The sequence below is a fragment of the Gekko japonicus genome, unplaced genomic scaffold (assembly GCF_001447785.1).
Source record: "Gekko japonicus isolate JY-2015 unplaced genomic scaffold, Gekko_japonicus_V1.1 scaffold2213, whole genome shotgun sequence".
Taxonomy (NCBI): Eukaryota; Metazoa; Chordata; class Lepidosauria; order Squamata; family Gekkonidae; genus Gekko; species Gekko japonicus.
This window is the reverse complement of record NW_015164260.1, coordinates 32,561-52,413: the sequence shown is the minus strand read 5'-3', so window position 1 is coordinate 52,413 and position 19,853 is coordinate 32,561. Positions and strand designations below refer to the sequence as shown.

The 19,853-nt window shown below is 47.6% G+C and overlaps 1 protein-coding gene across 1 annotated transcript in view; it reads right to left on the bottom strand.

The window, feature by feature from the left end:
- TMTC1 (transmembrane and tetratricopeptide repeat containing 1) overlaps nucleotides 1-19,853 on the bottom strand; it is a gene marked incomplete at its 5' end in the record, with an annotated part of 75,272 nt that overhangs the window by 23,871 nt on the left and 31,548 nt on the right. The window contains one exon of the mRNA XM_015408711.1: nucleotides 9,276-9,384. Within this exon, the coding sequence (XP_015264197.1) occupies nucleotides 9,276-9,384 (109 nt within the window). The remainder of the gene's footprint in view (nucleotides 1-9,275; nucleotides 9,385-19,853) is intronic.

The window sequence follows — 19,853 nt, the reverse complement described above, 5'->3', positions numbered from 1 at the left end:
ATTCACACACCCCACACTTGCTCCCCCACCTAAGGAATTCCCCTACCCCATATCTATGGTAAGCTGAGCGAAGCAAAGCAGAGCGAGGCTTGACAATAGATGACGGCCAGGACTACACTGGGTTCCTAGGTGGCTGCAGCAGAAACCAGACTGGGACTATTTCTATTTCCCAGTGTGGGTTATCTGTTATTAAGCCAAAGCCAAATCTGGAGGAAGGGGAAAGGGGCGGGGCAAAGAGCTGGGAGCAGGGCCACCACCCTCTAAAGATGGAAGGCCTGATCACTTACGTCATGACGTCATGAACTGTAGGCATAACATTCCCTCCTACAGCCAACAGTAATCTCCTGTAACTGAAGTCTTCAGCAGTCAGTCAACTAAATTCAAACTACTGCCAAATTCTCCTATTAATCAGCTATATTCAACAAAACATTCTTACACTCTTAACTGTATAAACTCTCTAACGCTGCAAAATTCAACAACACATTTAAAGGAACACAACCATTTACCTGAAATCATTACACAAAACAGCAGCCCTCTGCTTAGCCCCACATAAGCACAGGGAGATTGTTATGACTAATCTCCTCGCCATTGTGGTGAGGTCAGAGCCTGGTGGTACGGCCTTCTATTCAGGGGGCAGTGGCAGGGCCTGGAGTGTAGCAGGCTGAAGTTCTCTGTGGCCTAGGCAAGGGCAGGAGGCCAGCCTCTTTGCCATCACCCGTGCCTCAGCCTATCAGAATGCTTGCCAGTCACAGGGATTGATTCACACACCCCTGTTGCCCTCTTTGCTTAGAGGTGGCTCTGGGATGTAAGCGCAGTCTTGAGAGCTCACTAGGATAACCCCATTCCCCCATAATAAGGTTCTCAGTTGAGGCCTCAGAAACAACCTGTTATTCGTGATGTGTTCGGTGCAATGGGGTTTAGCTGAGTTTTTGCTTCTCAGGGTTTTCCTTCCTCAGTGGCTGTGATCTCCCTGTCTACTTGCTTCTGCGCCTGTATTGGGACCTACTGGCTGATCCTGCCGCCTTTTTTTTTTTTTTGCCATCATTATTGGTGAAGACTTTGCAATGTCTTCTCTTGACCTCCAGGTGTGTGTTCTGGAGGAATTTCTGTAAAAGCCTCAAAGCCATCGAAGTGACTGTCCTCTTTTGCTTAAGTGGTTCTGAGTCATGTGGTTTCTGGTAAGAACCAGCAATACAGTATTGTCCTGCTGTAACATTTCAGCTTGAGGTATCAACAGCGACCTCTCAGATGCCTTTTCCAAAGCAGCATTTCTTCAGAGGAGGCCTCCCATGACTGTAGCACCCACCTGGGCAACCTGACACAAAGCTGATGGGCAAATTCCCCCTGTACTATTGAATCAAGTGCTGAATTCCAGTGATTTTATACCATAAGCTTTCCCACGCAAATAGGTTTTGGGGAGTTAAGTCTGAATGCCATAGTGGTGCTTTGCAGTTTGCAAGAATGGGAAGCCAATTTCCAAGTTTTTAAGAAAGGTACAAAGTCTTCCAAAGCAGCAGAACATGGTCTCCGTGGGTTCGCTAGAACACTGTTTTGTGTAAGCATTCTCTATTTCTAAGTCTGCTGCAGTTTAGAAAATCACCTTTCAAGAGCAGGACAGAGTAATTACGCTGACTTACAGCCCAACTTCTGTGAGCATGAAACATTAATCTTAAGTGCACCTTTTACAACTACTGGTGCAAAGGAACATCAGCACTCATTTTAGATTCCTGGGGGAAACGTGCTGTGCAGGACCAACCGAGGCAAATTCCATCCCCAAAAGGACCGTGATAAAAATATATCCAGAACCTGCAATTCATCAGTTTGGCTAGGAGGCGTCTATAAGTATAACTTAAGGACATAAGAACATAAGAGAAGCCAATGTTGGATCAGGCCAATGGCCCATCCAGTCCAACACTCTGTATCACACAGTGGCCAGAAATACCAGGTGCCATCAGGAGGTCCAGCAGTGGGGCCAGGACACTAGAAGCCCTCCCACCGTTGCCTCCCCCAAGCACCAAGAATACAGAGCACCACTTGCCCCAGAGTTGCTATCTATACCTTGTGGCTAATAGCCACTGATGGACCTCTGCTCCATATGCTTATCGAATTCCCTTTTGAAGCCGTCCATGCTTGTAGCCGCCGCCACTGCCTGTGGCAGTGAACTACATGTGCTAATCACTCTTTGGGTGAAGTACTTCCTTTTATCTGTTCTAACCCAACTGCTCAAACATTTCATTGAGTGCCCATGGGTTTTTGTAATGTGAGAAAGGGAGAAAAGTACTTCTTTCTCTACTTGCTCTATCCCATGCATAGTCTTGCGGCACTTTGGCCTAGTATGCACATTACTCTGGTAGCACGGGGAACTGAGGCAGCACCGCTCTTTCCCATTCTGTACCTTTTGCAACACGGGCTTCCTCTGTGGCACTCGTTATCATGTTATGTTTCCTGCTGAGAAGGAATGGCACTGCAGCACCTGCTGGAGTAACAGAAGTACTGGGCTGTACTTCCTTTCACTTTGAAGACTAGTGCTCGTACGCCCCCATCCACAGACAGTTACCTCCCTAATTTATTCCTAAAGCTACCTTCCTTTGGACAACTCATACTTGCCCCAAGAATAACGAAATAGCCCCAAGGTATAAGCAACTGCACGAACAGGCAGGTTTTAGGCATCCAGTGCGTTACTGCCAGATAATCTTTAGGAAACTGAGAGAGGGCCAGGTCGACAAAGATGAGCAGACCCAACCTGCAGTCCTTCCTGTCAAGAAAGCTAAAGCTCAAAACTGAGCTGAGGCTGGCAAGGGATGCTAGGAACAACAAAAGGGAATTTTCCAGGTATGCTTGAACTAAGAGGGGAAGGAAGAAAACAAGGCCTGCTCTTTAATGAAAAAGCCGAAGCCAATGAGGGGGCCATCTCCTGACCACGCTCCTTGGGACAGGACGGGTTCGCCCCTTGTTCCCACCCCTTTCCCTCACTCTCAGCATGGAATGGGCTGGGCCTGCTCACTCCTGCCACCTTGCAGGTGCCAGGCCAGTGTGGGCAGCCAGAGCTGGCTTCCTCAGCTTTCTGGCCTCCGCCCTTCCCCAAGCTGTTCTCAAACGGCAAGAACGGAGTCGGCAGTCGCTGCCTCCCTCTTGTGTCTCTGCTTCGTTGCTCCCAGGCCTGATACAGAGGGCAAGCCTGGGGGAGGGGAGCCAACTCCAGACAGATAGTTTTAAGAAAAATGTAGACAAACCGGAAGAGGTTTGAAGGAGGGCAAGGAAGATGGTCAGGGGTCTGGGAAACAAGTCCCATAAGAAAAGTCTGGAAGAACTAGGTATGTGTAGCATGGGAAAAGGAAGGCTGATCATGCTCTTCAACTACCGGAAGGGCTGTCACACGGAAGAGGTCAAAGACTTCTTCTCTACAGCTCCACAGAGCAAGATTAGGTATAGTGCCCTCAAGGTACAGGAAGACAGGTTTTAGTTGAACTTTAGGAGAAATTTATTCATGGTAAAAATAGTTCAACAATGGAACCAATTACTTAGGAGGCGCTGATTGGCTCTCCCTTGCTGGAGGTTCTTCAAGCAGCGTTTGGACAGCCATCAGTTGCAGATGCCCTAGCTCTGGATCGCCTGCACTGAACAAGGGGTTGAACTAGATGGCCTTTTCCAACTCTTTGATTCTACATATTGTCCCTTGTTCATATATTCAGTTAATAGTATTTAGGATACGTACCCCCTTTAATGAGGACATGAACCAGAGGATGCTATGCACATTTTATGTAGAATAACACTGACAGCAGGCTGCTTAGGCAGCAGTGACCTGAATAGTGTTTGGAGGTACACAAATTCCCAGTGTGTGTGTGTGTGTGAGAGAGAGAGACAGAGAGAAAGAGAGAGCGCCATCATGGGATGCGTACCAACTCAGTTTTCATTCAACTTCAAATCTTATGGATTGTCAAGACGCAGGGAGGTGATAGTATTCAGACTATCACAGAGTGGCTGCCAGGGGATCAGCGCCCAATAGCACCTCTCAAAATTTCTACTTCTCTAGCAAGGAAAGGTTCTCACTGTGGAACACAAGCACAGTTACCACCATCCAGGAATTCTCCTACCCATGAATGCTAGGATTCGGGAAGATAAAATCCATACTTCCAGACTCTGGGATTTGACTAAGAATAACCACCGCAAGTGTTTTAGTTCTAGCAGTTACTGATGGCATCCTCATTCGGCGAAGAAGAAATGGAACACTCATCTGGATCTTCAGATGGGTCTCCTGCCCCAGCTGCATGATGTTCGTAGGTACATGAATTCCCATCGACTCTCATGATCAATGAATCACACGCAATGCCTCCACATGGGTGCAACTATAGCTGGATAGTTGTAAAGAATTTGTAAGGAATCCACGAGCCAACAATCTGGTTCTTTTAATAAAATGAAGCATTTGTAAGGAATCCACGAGCCAACAATCTGAGGATCTGCTTGGGCCATCTGGCCTATGCGGCGGCAATTGCATCCGCTAGCTCTTGCCCAGCCCAATTGTTTAGGATGATTCGGTCGATAACTGTACTGCCTCGGGGCAGACCAAATGCTAGGGGCTTTGAGGCTTTTGCGAGCTATTTTGCAGATAAAGTCTCCCCGCCACACTTGAAACAGTGAGTAAGCTTGAGGCCCGTTGCACATCTTCGATTTCAAGCCTGGATCGCTTTGGCCCTCTTAGTCTGGAGGAAGTTGACAGACTGCTCGCAACCGTGCACCCAACCACATGCAGCCTTGATCCGTGCCCTTCATGGCTCATTAAATCCGGCCATGAGGGGTTTCGAGGGAGATTATCAACAAGTCCCTCACTGAGGGGCAGTTCCCTGGGGCACTCAAGGAAGCGATGGTCCGCCCTCTTCTGAAATAACCATCGTTAGATCCGGCCAAATTGGCCAACTATCGGCCGGTCTCCAATCTGCCCTATTTGGGCAAATTGATTGAGAGGCGATACAGCTGCAGGGCTTTCTGGATGATGCTTCCGTGCTAGATCCCTTCCAGTCTGGCTTCCGCCTGGGACATGGGACGGAGACGGCGTTGGTCGCCCTGACACGGCATGGGTCGCCCTGACTGAGGCCCTCCGGAGACATCTGGATCGAGGCAGGTCGGCGGTACTGTTGTTATTAGATCTGTCGGCCGCGTTTGACACGGTCGACCACCAGTTACTAGTCCACCGCCTCACCGATGTGGGGATTCGGAGGCTTGCCTTGCAATGACTTCCTTTCTCCAGGGTCGGGGACAAAGGGTGGTGCAAGGGGAACAGCAGTCCAGGAGACACCCATTTGCAAGTGATGTGCCTCAGGGGGCTGTGCTGTCCCCGATGTTATTTAACATTTATATGCGCCCCCTTGCCTAGATCGCCTGGAGGTATGGGCTGGGATGCCACCAGTACACTGATGACACCCAGCTCTATCTGATGCTAGGCGGCCAGTCGGACTCCAGACCAGAAGATCTAGACCGGGCGCTGCAGACCGTGGCTGGTTGGCTTAGACTGAGTCGGCTGAATTTGAATCCAGCAAAGACGGAGGTTCTGTGCTTGAGTCGGGGTGATTCAGGGGTGGGGATCCCACTTCCGACCTTCGGGGGGGTTCCATTGGTCCCAGCCCTGGAGGTTCGGAGTTTGGGAGTGGGCCTGGATCCCTCCCTTACTATGGAGGCCCAGGTAGCAGCCACTGCGAAGTCGGCCTTTTATCATCTCAGGCTGATTAGGCAGTTGGTTCCCTTCCTCAACCGCGCTGACCTGGCTACAATGATCCATGCGATGGTCACCTCGAGACTAGACTACTGTAATGCTCTCTATATGGGGCTGCCCTTGCCGCGGATTCGGAAGCTGTAGCTAGTGCTGAATGCTGCAGCCAGGCTGTTGTTGGGCCTCCCTAGATGGTCTGCACATCCGGCCTGCGCTGAGGACACTGCACTGGCTGTCAATAGCATACCGAATCCGCTTCAAGGTGCTGGTTCTTACCTTTAAAGCCCTTTATGGCCGGGGTCCGACATACCTACGGGACCGCCTTTCCCCGTATATACCCCAGAGAGCACTACGGTCTGGGTCTCAGAATCAGTTGACCCTCCCTGGCCCGAAGAAGGCCAGATTAGCTGCCACTAGGGCCAGGCCCTTCTTGGTGGCGGCCCCTACCTGGTGGAACTAGCTCCCGGAGGAGATCAGGGCCCTGCAAGACCTCTCACAGTTCTGCAGGGGCTGCAAGACGGAGCTCTTCCGCCCGACTTTCAATTAGGGGCCGCCACCGTTGGATCGCCCGACTGTTGCAGTACCTGGCCCATGATCCACCATCGAGTTGTTGCCATAAAGAAACCACAAGCAGAAGAACATCTTAGAACACTGGGAAATGGAAATCCATTGAAAGTGTGCCATCTAAGTGAATTTTAATTGCCACCAGCACTTTATGCTTGTTGATTTGTAGTGTTTTTAATAATTGTGTGGGATTTTTTTAAATCCCAACTTAAGCGGTATATATGTTGTGTTGGAAGCCACCCTGAGTCTGCTTGCGGGGAGAGCGGGGTACAAATCTGATAATAAATAAATAAATAAATACAAGCAGGTCCTGGACCATAACCTCCACTTATTCTCTACTGACTTTTTTCTTTTTTTGCTTCCATGCATAAGATAATGACTGAAGGAGTTGTACAGATCAACGTTGAACCTTCCTTATAGGTTTTCTATCATCTCAGCAGCAAAGAAGGTTATAGCTTCTAAGGGGCAATTGCTTTTGACTCTCAGCCTCTTTGACTCTATATTAGTTATTGCTCTAAATGGCCTTTGACCAGTGTTCCACACTACTGAAAATCCATACTGTTTAAACCACTTGTCACTGTGAGCAATTAATTTCATTTATTTTCTGGAGTTGGTTCAATGCAGGAGCTTCTTCATACTTCAATGGCAAGGCAGGGGGGGAAATTAGCATGCAGAGATGTTTTTTCCACTCTACGCCTGAAGATAAAGCAAACCAGCATCAAAAGGCAACGTTCTGGTTTCTTTCCCCTAACAGCCCTTGCAGTGTTTTCTATCATGCCTTATGAACCTAGACATTTTAAAAAATCGTTCCTCTAGGGAATGAGAAGTGGTATGATAGCAGTTTAATAACACAAAGAGTAGCACTTCTCCCCATTTCGAAAATTTCATTTGCCTTATATAAAGACAGGGAAGTGAAAAGATTTCAGAGCTGCTGTCGTAACGTTCCACATCAGTTGTTTGCAAAATGATGCATTTGCTTCTCCGGAGGAATGATGAGGGAGACCTACACACACATGCTGGCACAAAGATCTAACAGCTGATGATGGCATACTGAGAGAACCTGCAGTGGTCTGGCTTTACTGTAGACAGTTTCCATTTTAGCCATGATTTATAACAAGATTTTGAATGGGATCGCAAAATCACGGTTAAGAAAGAATTTTAGTGAAGATCCCCATGACCCTTTCCTCTCCCTTTTTGAGAAGGAATGATTGCAGGAATCAGATGTTGTTGTTGTTCAGTCGCACAGTTGAGTCAAACTCTTCGCGACCCCATGGACCAAATCATGCCAGGCCCTCTGGTCTTCCACCCAGAGCTCAATTTCATGTTCGCTGCATCTATGACACTGTCTAACCATCTCATCCTTTGCGATCCCCATCTTCTTTGACCTTCAATCTTTCCCAGCATCAGGGTCTTCTCCAGTGAGTGCTCCCTTCTCATTTGGTGGCCAAAGTATTTGAGCTTCAGTTTCATTATCTGGCCTTCCAGGGTACAGTCAGGGTTGATTTCTTTTAGGATTGACTGATTTGATCTTCTTGCAGTCCAAGGGACTCTCAAGAGTCTTCTCCAGCACCATAATTCGAAAGCATCTATTCTTCTGTGCTCGGCCTTCCTTATGGTCCAACTCTTGCAGCCATACATTACTACAGATATGCACTCTCAATCCTGCACGCCATGTCAAACATCACATCCTATATTATGATGTATGTACAACAAGGGAACCTATGCTCAGGTCCAGCATCCACTGTATATATAAGCTGTTTGGCAGACAGCTGTAGAAGATAAAATGCTGTAACACCAGCAAGGGAGGTGAATTCTCAGTCTGTCAACTGCATAATATGGAAGCTGAGCTTCTGCTTCCCATCCTGTTTGCAAATATTTAAGCTCTTGCACAGTCAGAGGCACACACCTTTTGGCACAAACCAAAGGGCCGCTGGCTCTTAGCCCATGACTTACATCCTGCATTCTTGAGTGAGTGGTGCCAAGTGGAATGAGGACCAAACCAGGAGGGAGTTTATCGTACTCAGGAGGTTTTGTTCATTTAGTCTGAATTCCTGTAAGATGCTTTGGAGTCCACCAAGCGAAGAACAGTGGGGTTAAAAATGTCCCTTAATAAAAAAAATTAAAAGATTTTGCAGAAGTCAACCTGAACAGGTCCTTGGCTACTAAAAGCGAAACACACAATGTTAAAAAAAAAAAGAAGTAAAGTATGAAAATGAATATATACAATTCAAGCCCAGAATCACGACTACCTTGACACAGTTTTACTTCCAATTTCTTAAACAGGGTTTTTAAAGCCCATATTTATACCAGTGTAATAGACAGCTGTCAGTGATGTTCATGTTCAGTGCATCTGATCAGGGGGTATAGTTCAAAATAACATAAATTGTAAATACAGATTTCCAAAATTTTAAAAGGAGACATTATATTATAATATTCCTTTGGAACTAAAGTTTAGTCAGTTACATTACCCAAAAGGCACTGTGTTTATAGACTTAGAGTTAGTGTTAAGCTTATTATTGGCTATTAAATTAAATATTGCTTATAGAGAGGGGAGGGGGTTTAATCCGGCTGTTTCAGATTGGTTGAAATGGGTTTGGAATGCAGCCTTAATGACTAAATTAACACACACTTTTAGGGATCAAAGGAATAGATTTGTCCCTAGAGACAGGTTTGCAGAGAGAATGGTCCCTGTTTATCGATTTCTGAAATCTAAAAATAAGCAATAATATAATCCCATATGCACACTTTCAGCTTTTGTGAATTGATCATTTCCCTCCTTTCTCTTTTTCCTTTATTATTATGTACTGTTACATATTATTATTATTACAGTTCCGTATTGTTATTAAGGTGTAATTCTGCTTCTTTTTTTCCATTATTTTTCCAGCACAAAATGCACTCGGCCCTGATCACAAGCATGCGTCTTCCTACAGCAAGACAGTAAAAGGTAACACTAGTAACACAGCACAGATAGATTATTGGCTACGTGAACCTGGAGGGAACAGGTTACCTGTTCAGCCAGCAGTGAAGCAAGGCTGGAATAAGCATCTGCAAACTCTGGTCCATACTGAATGGAATCTCTCAGCAAGAGAACCGCTTCCTCCTTCTTCCCTTGGGACCTGCAAGTCATATGAAGGGAGGTGGAAAAGAGGCAGTTCTTTTAATAACATTCTCAGCTCACCTATTGATTACAGCACGGCTAACAGACTCGAAAGTGCCCGTCTCCTCTTTTTTCAGCAAGGGCTAAATAATTAAATTTCTTCCATCGAGCATCTCTTGGGGCAGGTGTCATATTCCACAGCCTGTCAGCACGGAGAAGACGGGGAGCAGTTACTGGATATGTGCCTTGCCTTTGTGCCTCGGTACCTGCCGGCAAAGTTTCCCATAGCTTGCCGGGAAGGGGATGCAATTCACCACAAAGCTCTTCCTTCTACTTTTCTGCACTCCCCCACCCCCCAATTGTACCTGGCAACATAAAGCTCCTAGAGAACCCAGGCAGAATAAAGCAGGCAGAGCTGGCCAAAAAAAGGGTATGTGTGAGAATCCATTTAATATCCGGCTCTCCCCCTTGTCCTGCTCAGCCCAAGACTCTCATTCTCATGGGGAATTTCCAGCAGTCCAAATTAGAAGAGGGACCCAATAGGAAGCCTGTCTACTTTCAGAACTGCCCGCAATCCAGAGATCCTTAATGCAGTCTAATTCCATAACAACTTGTGCACTTTCTGTCCTGGGAATGCCCCAGCTTGATAGGAGAGAAAGGAACAGGTGGGTAGAGAAGGACATATGTTGCTTAAAAGGTACTAGGACTATAATGCATATGTGCAGGGTGATTTATTTATTTATTTATTTGGATTTATATCCTGTCCTCCCCCGTGGGCGGGCTCAGGGCGGGTAACAACAGTATAAAATACAACACAGTTAAAAAAACCCAGATTAAAACAACAGTTCATAAGAACATAAGAGAACATAAGAGAAGCCAATGCTGGATCAGGCCAATGGCCCATCTAGTCCAACACTCTGTCACACAGTGGCCAAAAATACCAGGTGCCATCAGGAGGTCCAGCAGTGGGGCCAGGACACTAGAAGCCCTCCCACTGTTGCCCCCCCCAAGCACCAAGAATACAGAGCATCCCTTGCCCCAGACCGAGAGTTCCTGTGAAAAGGCTTTCTGCTGCACTGTGGCTAAAAAAGAGAAGAAACGAAACTGAGATGCTGAAATTTGTCAGTCTCTGCCTGATCTGCCCACTAAACAGGGCACAGTCGCTCCCCCACCTCTCTAGTGGCACAATATGGTGCAGGGTGAGACTGGCACTTTAAACGTGCAGGGCAAGGGCACACTTGTGGGAGGGGAGGAGAGGCATGTGTACCACCTGTAGTTCAATGGAGGAAGGTTGAGATAAACAGATAAAATAGCTACAGATGCTATGCCTACAGCATAATGAAAGTTCCACTGCATACTGGGTTGAGCTAGGAGGAGGAGGAGGCTATTTCCAACATATCCATTGGCTGTCATTAACATAATTGCAGGACATCTGCATAAACCCAGCAGACGTCAAAAGCTCAAGACAGTTCTACTTCCATCCACATCCCATGATATTCTGAAAGTGAGCACATACTTGACAAAAACTGAGATTGGAAACAAGAACTTGGGCTTCTTCTTAACTTGCTTTTATTTTATTTTATTTTATTTCTAGCCAGCCCTCTCCTGCACAGCAAGGCTCAGGGTAGGTTACAACAGTAAGTAAAATAATACAATAATGAAACATAATATCAGCAATCATTAAAAATCCAGCGCAACCTCAGTGAATAATAGCATCAAGCAGCAATCAATGGCGCCAATTAAATACAGCTACGCCTAGGTCAACTCCACATACGTGTATTAGATGATAACCGCGGGAGCTGGACAGATGAGAAGGAGCTGTGCAAGATGGAACCACGCAGGGGGGAGGCCGGTGCTAATAGATCTCTGCCGCCTCACCCATAGGCCAGGCAGAACATCTGTTTTACAGGCCCTGTGGAACTGCATTAGGTCCTGCAGGGCCCGGATCTCTTTTGGGAGAGTGTTCCACCAGACCAGCACCAGAGGTGAGAAAGCTCTGGCTCTGGCTAAGAGGACCTCCTTCGAGCCGGGGACCACCAGTAAATGTTGATCCATAGAGTGTAATGCTCTTTGAGGGACATACCGAGAGAGACAGTCCTGAAGGTATGCTGGTCCCAGACTGCATAGGGCTTTAAAGGTTAGAACCAAAACCTTGAACTTGATCCAGTATTCAAATGAAAATCAGTGCGGCTGGCAGAGCACCGGTTGTATATGGGCCCCTAGTTGTGTTCCTATGAGTACACACGCCACTGCATTCTGAACCAGTTGAAGTTTCAGGGTCAATAAGCGTAGCCCTGCACAGAGCGCATTACAGTAATCCAGCCTGGAGGAGACCATTGCATGGATCACTGTGGCTAGGTTGCGGGGGGATAGGTAGGGAGTCAGTTGCCTGACCTGACGAAGATGGGAAAATGCTGATCTGTCAACACTCGTGATTTGGGCCTCCAGTGATAGCGAGGCATCCAAAATCACACCCAGACTCCTCACTGTTGGGTACTGCTGACAACAATGCCCCATCAAGAGTTGATCCACTACCTTGCAACGTAAGTGCTGCAGGTGAGTCTTACTGCGTTCCCGGGAGTCGCGACCCAGGAACCCGCATGTGGCTTGGCCGGTCCAGCTCGTGTGCTTTTAGAATTCACCCGCTGATCCTTAAGCTGCCCCTTTTCTGCTACGAGGAGATTTCTCCCCAGCTTGGACCTCAGATAAGTATAAGCGATATCCTGTTGTGTTATCCCCCTTGTCTGTTGCTTTTGTTATTTTCCTTGCTGATTGCTTTCTATGAACTATTGTAACTAAGGATCTTGAGAGAATCTGTGTATGCATCTGTTTTCGTATGCTTGAGAACTGTTTAGTAAAAGGCAACATTTATTCATAAACCTAGCGTGTTGTCTCAATTCCTGGGAATTAGGAGTTCCGTTGGGCCAATCTGACCTCTGTATACATTGGCAAGAACTCACGCCACGCCCACTGTCGTAGATAAGTCAGAATTGGGCGTTCGGAACCGTCCTTAGAGGAGTTCCGGTCACAACAGCTACGCCTAGGTCAACTCCACATACATGTATTAGATGGTAACCGCGGGAGCTGGACAGTTGAGAAGGAGCTGTGCAAGATGGAACCACGCAGGGGGGAGGCCGGTGCTAATAGATCTCTACCCCCTCACCCATAGGCCTGGCAGAACATCTATTTTACAGGCCCTGTGGAACTGCATTAGGTCCTGCAGGGCCCGGATCTCTTTTGGGAGAGTGTTCCACCAGACCAGCACCAGAGGTGAGAAAGCTCTGGTTCTGGCTAAGAGGACCTCCTTCGAGCCGGGGACCACCAGTAAATGTTGATCCATAGAGTGTAATGCTCTTTGAGGGACATACCGAGAGAGACAGTCCTGAAGGTATGTTGGGACCAGACTGCATAGGGCTTTAAAGGTTAGAACCAAAACCTTGATCCAGTATTCAAATGAAAATCAGTGCGGCTGGCAGAGCACCGGTTGTATATGGGCCCCTAGTTGTGTTCCTATGAGTACACACGCCACTGCATTCTGAACCAGTTGAAGTTTCAGGGTCAATAAGTGTAGCCCTGCACAGGAGGAGCCTGGAGGAGACCATTGCATGGATCACTGTGGCTAGGTTGCGGGGGGATAGGTAGGGAGTCAGTTGCCTGACCTGACGAAGATGGGAAAATGCTGATCTGTCAACACTCGTGATTTGGGCCTCCAGTGATAGCGAGGCATCCAAAATCACACCCAGACTCCTCACTGTTGGGTACTGCTGACAACAATGCCCCATCAAGAGTTGGGAGTTGGATCCCCAATCCCATCCCACCCCAGCTCATGTACAGGACCGCTGTCTTCGACTGATTTAATTTCAGTTGACTGTGGTTTAACCAGCCAGCCACAGCCTCAAGGTCCTTGGCTAATATATCTGGGGTGGTACCCGGCCAGATGGCCATCAACAGGTACAGCTGGGTGTCATCAGCGTACTGGTGACAACGCAGCCCGAAACTCCATACTAGCTGGGCGAGGGGATGCCTACAGATGTGGAATAATATAGGAGAGAGAATCACTCCTTGTCAGATGCCGCATACCAAAGGGTAATGCGGTGAAACCCTCTCCCCAAGCGCCACCCTCTGTCCCTGACCATAGGAAAATGAGATGACCTATTGCAAGGCTGTCCCATGTATCCCCAAATTGGTGAGGTGGTGGGTCATGAGATCATGATCAACTATATTGAAGGATGCTGTTAGATCAAGTAATAGCAGCAGCGCCAATCCACCTTGGTCCAGATGTCTGCGGAGATCATCCGTGAAGGTGACCAAAGCTGTCTCTGTTCCATAGCCTGGGGGGAAACCAGACTGGAATGGATCCAGGATAGAGGAATCATCCAGGAAAGTCTGGAGGTGTTCTGCTGCTGCTCTCTCAACAACCTTACCCAGGAACAAAAGATTCGAAACTGGGCAGTAGTTGGTTGGATCAGTTGGATCCAGAGATGGCTTCTTTAAGAGCGGCCTCACCACTGCTTCCTTTAAAGTCCCCGGGAGGTCCCTGAACTCAAAGTAGTTGATAATATTCGCTATAGGTAAAGGTTTCCCTTGCTTGAAAGCCAGTAAAATCCAACTCTAGGGATGCGGTGCTCATCTCCGTTTCCAAGCCGAAGAGGCAGCGCTGTCCAAAGACGTTTCCGTGGTCATGTGGCCGGCATGACTAGACACCGAGGGGCAGGGAACGCTGTTACCTTCCTACCGAAGCATTACCTATTTATCTACCTGCAATTTCTTGCTTTCGAACTGCTAGGTTGGCAGGAGCTGAGACCAGAGACGGGAGCTCATTCCGTCATGCAGCACTCGAGTCTCCAACTGCTGAACTGCTGACCTTCCAGTTTGTAGTTCACCAGCCATGATGGACACGGATCCAGAAGGCAAGTGGAGGGCTTCACAGCACCCAGGATCCTGTCAACCTCAGCCTGGGAGAGTTGGCTGAAGTGGTCCATTACTGGGCCTGCAGACAGCCAAGGAGCCTCCAGTTCCCATACTGTATACTGGCATCAAGGTTTCCAAACCTTTAGTAGTTTTCCTATGACATTTTCAAACCAGAACAGTTAGGACAAGAACTCTGTGGACTATTCAATGCCAGTCTCTTTCACTGGTGGATCAGATTATTTTTCCTGTAATTCTGACAATATGAGTTTAAGAACAAGACGTTTTGGCACACGTGGCTGCTACTGCAAGTGCAGATTTGAGTCTTCTCCTTGATGAAATGTCACTCCATTGCAAGTTTCCCCATCCAGGCTCCTCATCATTGGCTGTCATGTGCAGGTTGTCATGTGACATGCTTTGTTATGATCAGGCCTTGGCAGGGGGGAGGAGAGGAGCAGACCCAGGATAGCTACTTTTGACAGCAGCCACGCACCAAGGGACTTACTTCAATATTTTCCTGCCTTGGAAGCAATAAAACTGAAATAAAAAAGCAGTGTGCCTTCATTCACTCTGCGGTCATGCAAATGCTTCCATTATATGTTCTTTGAAGCTCACGGCATGTGAAATCTGAAAAGATACATTATAATAAAAGCAAGCTGAACAAAATGCCAAATGGAAAAAAAAATGGTGCTGGGAACTACGGGCACCGATGGAGCATGTCTCAGCACCCAGCCATAGGTCTGCCAAAAAATTTGGAGAACTGAACCCTGAACGCGTGAGAGGGAGGGCAAGAAGGGATGAGCCAGTGCTTGGCTCTTGTGGCCCTTTCTTACATGCCCGAGGTAATGCCAATCGACACTTTGGGGTCAGGGAGAAATTTTCCTCCAGGCCAGATTGGCCCAGGGATCTTGGAGGGTTTTTGCCTTCCTCTGGGCACAGAGCAGGGGTCACTGGGCGGGAGAGGGTAGCTGTGAACTCCTGCATCGTGCAGGGGGTTGGAACTAGGGAACTCTCAGGGTCCCTTTCCAGCTCTATGTTTCTAGCCATGCTGGCCTTACTGGAAGATACTTTTTTTTCTCTCTTGGAAGTTGCATGCTGACATGCACGGCTCCCGTGATCACTTGAAAAAGAAACAAACAAGGACCCACAGTTTCTAAATGTTAGCAGTTCTCCCCCTTGTTTGAGGACCTGGCTAGGGGCTCCAGAGTTGGTGGCTTGACCGGAGAGCCAGTTTGGTGCAGTGGTTAAGAGCACAGACTCTAATCTGTGAGAACCGGGTTTGATTCCCCACTCCTCCACATGCAGCTGCTGGTGTGACCTTGGGTCAGTCACAAGTTCTTTCAGAACTAGGAACTCTCAGGCTGGGGCAAGTGATGCTCTGTCTTCTTGGTGCTGAGGGTGGGGGGCAACAGTGGGAGGGCTTCTAGTGTCCTCGCCCCACTGCTGGATCTCCTGATGGCACCTGGTATTTTTGGCCACTGTGTGACACAGAGTGTTGGACTGGATGGGTCATTGGCCTGATCCAACATTGGCTTCTCTTATGTTCATGTTCTTAGCTGTTCTCTCAAGGTCAGATCTCAGGAGAAATCTACCCACCTACCTCACAGGGTGTCTGTTGTGGGGAGGGGAAGGGAAAGGAGATTGTAAGCCACTCTGAGACTCCTTCGGGTAGTGAAGGACTGGGGAGACCCGAGTTTGATTCCATGCTATGCCGCTGAGTGAATTCAGGTCATCCATTCTCCCTCTAACCTAACCTTCCTCACAGGGTTGTTGTGAGGGTAAAACGGAGGCGGAGAGAGCCATGTATGCCTCCCTGCTCTCCTTGTAGGAAAGGTGGGTTAAACACGTAAAAGACAGATTTAATTTACAGAGCACCCAAATCCGTCATAGTTAATTCAGCCCTTCTTTGTGTTTGAGAGAAGGAGCAATAATTCCACTTGTTTGCCCAAGATATTTTGGCAGCCGGCAAGAAGCAAAGCAAACAAACGAAAATCCCTAGGCAAGCTGTCATCGAGGGACTGGTTTAGGATCCTTATCAATAGCACAACTCAGAGTTAAACCACATTTTGAGAGCCTCATATCCCCAGTAAATGAGAGCTGCTGGACAGTTTGTCCTGTTCTGACAGCAGAAGGACACTGCTGACGCTCGATGATGGCCGGATATGGAGAAACGGACCAGCCCGGGATGGGATTGGCTTGATAACTATTAGGACCTGTGACACTGTCGCCTGAGTGGAGATGGGAGACAGTGGCAGGGTCTGTGCCTCTGTTAAGAAGCAGTTTGTCAGATAACACATCTGATAAAGTGAACTCTAGTCCACAAAAACTTATGCACAGATGAAAATCGAAGTGGGTTGGATCCTCTGGATTTGTTCTGCTTATGGTAAGTGGAACAACTCCAGGATCCAGCAACCAAGTATTTAAGATGCCACAGAAGGAAACTGGGTCTCCTGTTCTAGCGGAAGTTTCCATCCCGGCCCCCGGCTGCCCAGTGCAGAAGTGGGAGCAAAATGGGGGGGGGAGCGCCTTTGTGGCATCACTTCCTGTCACACACCTGGAAGTGATATCACGCATGGCCACAATGCCCAAGCATTGTGTAAAACCACAGAGGTATGGGAGATTGCTACAGCATTGCAGCCAATGCTCCCTCTAAGCTGTGGAGTCTTGTGAGCAAAAATTCTACTTTATGAGCTTACTGGCATTAAAACTGTGAGCGAGCGATTTTACTACTGCATAAATGAGTTTGCTCTGAAGCCCTCCTTCCTGAGCTAAGACAAAAATGTGTGAGCCGGAGGCTAAAAAACTGTGAGCTCGCTCACACTAACTCAGCTTAGAGGGAACACTGGTTGCAGCAATGCTGTGATGCCAGCTCCAGGCACGTGACTGAATGTAATGTTATAAAATCATGTAACGTCTACACCCCACAAACACACACACACCTCAGAGGAGTTGCCAGCACACTTCCCAGAGGTTGTAACACTGCCACAGGACTCTGGCTGATTTTTTGATGCAACACGCAAACACAACTATTACACCGGAATTCTTGCAACAGAAGCAGCGCCCTGTGAGAAAAATGCTAATCCCCTGCCTTCAAAAGAATAATCACAGCACGTTTGTTACATAAAAAAAAGAAATCTGGAAAGGCCTCTGTTCAGAAAACCACACAGAGTTTTGATGACTCCGAAAGAAAGCATTCTGTGGATAAAGACCCAACGTATGTACTTGGCCGTTGCAAAATACGTGAGTTTTATGTTCAAAAAAATTCCATTCCCTCCCTTGTCAAAAACTTGGCAACATATTTTTACTTAAAAATTGAAGCCCCTGAGAAGAGCAAAATACAAACTGCTTAGTGAGACCTGTGCCTCCCATGAATCAGCACGAGACTGTTGACTAAATGGAAAGTTTGCCCAGAAGCACTAAGGAGCTCGCTTGCCCTCTTGGGAACTATTCGCTTCAGTGCCTGGGGGGGGGAGTCACTTACTGGTAGCCTCTCTACCCTTCCGCTTCCCGTATCTATAAGCCAGCACAGGGCACGGGGAGTTCTGAATGATCCTTTCCCCCCTCTCATGTTGAGATTATTGTAGTGAAAGGCTTGGATAGAAATGGGAGCATTGGTACAACTCATCAATGAATAAAAGAAACAAGGAGATGGAGATTATGCCCTTTTCCCCGTCACTGCCTGGCCCCATCACACGGCTGAGAGTGAATGCCTGCTACTCTCTCCCGGGAGGCACCTAAAGGGCCTTACAAAAACCCTTCCAGATTACAAAGGCTGACATGCAAACAGAACACAAACTATTTGAGCTGAGCTGGATTCACCAAGCTCTTTATCACAGGTCCCAGGCCGCAAGCTCAGGGCCAAGAGCCCTTTAGCCCACACTCAGAGGCCTCAGGCCCTGTCCAGGGTGAATACCTGCAGAAAGAGGAGAGGGAAAGTCAGGCGAGATGGAATTTGGCTGCTTCTAGCCTGCAATTAGGAGCTGCGGTGGCTCAAGTGGTCAAGACGCTGAACTGCAGGCTGTGGAAGGTCGGTAGTTCAGCAGTTTGAGACCCGAGTGTGCTGCATGACGGAGTGAGCTCCCGTCTCTAGTTCCAGCTCCTGCCAACCTAGCAGTTCGAAAGCAAGAAATTGCAAGTAGATAAATAGATACCACTTCAGTGGGAAGGTACCAGCGTTCCGTGCGCCTTGGTGTTTAGTTATGCCGGCCACATGACTACGGAAATGTCTTCGGACAGCGCTGGCTCTTCGGCTTTGAAACGGAGATGAGCACCGCAACCCTAGTCGGATTTGGCTGGCTTTCGAGCAAGGGGACCTTTACCTTTACAAGGGGACCTTTACCTTTACTTGCTTGCAATAGCAAGCAAGGAACATCTAACCAAGGCCAGGCCATGAAAAAGGGGCGCTGCAGTCCCAGACTCCGACACGCCACCAGGGGAGTCTGATACCTGTTTTCCAAGGGATAAATTATACATTATACAACAAACCAGTGGCTGTGTTTTATATAGAAAAACAGCTTGGGAGAGAGCCATATCGAGCAACTAAGCACCCTCCTCAGCTCTTTCTCCATTCAGTATAGCCACTTCTCAAACCTATTTTTCTTTCCCAAAACAAAACAAAAAAAAGCAGCCAACAGGGTTCTCTTACGTGCATTTGGGCACAGCATCACAGCATGCAAGACAGGTGGGGAAAGAAGATTTTACTCTCTGAAAGCCATTTCCCCAACAGTGCTTTTAAGGAACAAGACAGGACCCAGTTAACTCCCTTTGGATGCCAACCTCCAGGTGGGACCTGGGGATCCCCCCAAATTACAGCTCATCACTTCCCCTGGAGAAAATGAATGCTTTGGAGGGTAGATGCTATACTATTGTATGCCACTGAGGTCCCTGTCTTCCCCATAGTCCATGCCCAAATCTCCAGACATTTCGTAACCTGGATCTGGCCACCCTACCCCCTATACCCCCCCACCAGTGGCAAGGGAGGACCTGGCAACCCTTATAACTCCCATATCTGAAAAAACTGAATATGAGAATATCGGTTTGAATATACATATTGGCTTTGAGTGAAGGCACCGTAACCCAGAGCAATTATGCTCACTGCATGACATCTGGACACGTTCTATGCAGTACAGCCACTAGAAGACAGTATTTGTGGCTTTACAAAAATAATCAGTTTTGCGATTGGCAGAATATCTCGTCATGCATAAAGGAAAGGGAAAACTACAACCACCAATAATTAAAGCTCAGCAAATTTGCCACTTTACACGACATTTGAAGTCCCGCCTGGGAATTTTGAGACTCGTTTACAGACCCTGATAACAGATGACTGTTCCATCGACAAAAACCAGCATTTGGCAAGAGGAACAGGAAATGCCAGTATCAGAAGTTAAAGGATTAAAAAAAACCCACTTGGCAGCAGTAAAATCTTTTTATTACCCACAGGCATAGTTCCTGAGCACGAAGTCATCCTCTCAATTATGCTCCTTTTCCCATTAATGGCTTTTTTTTTTGTTTGATCAGAGAACAACGGCATCTTTAAAGGAAATCGTAAAAAGATTATAGTATCTCTTATGTGACAGCAGG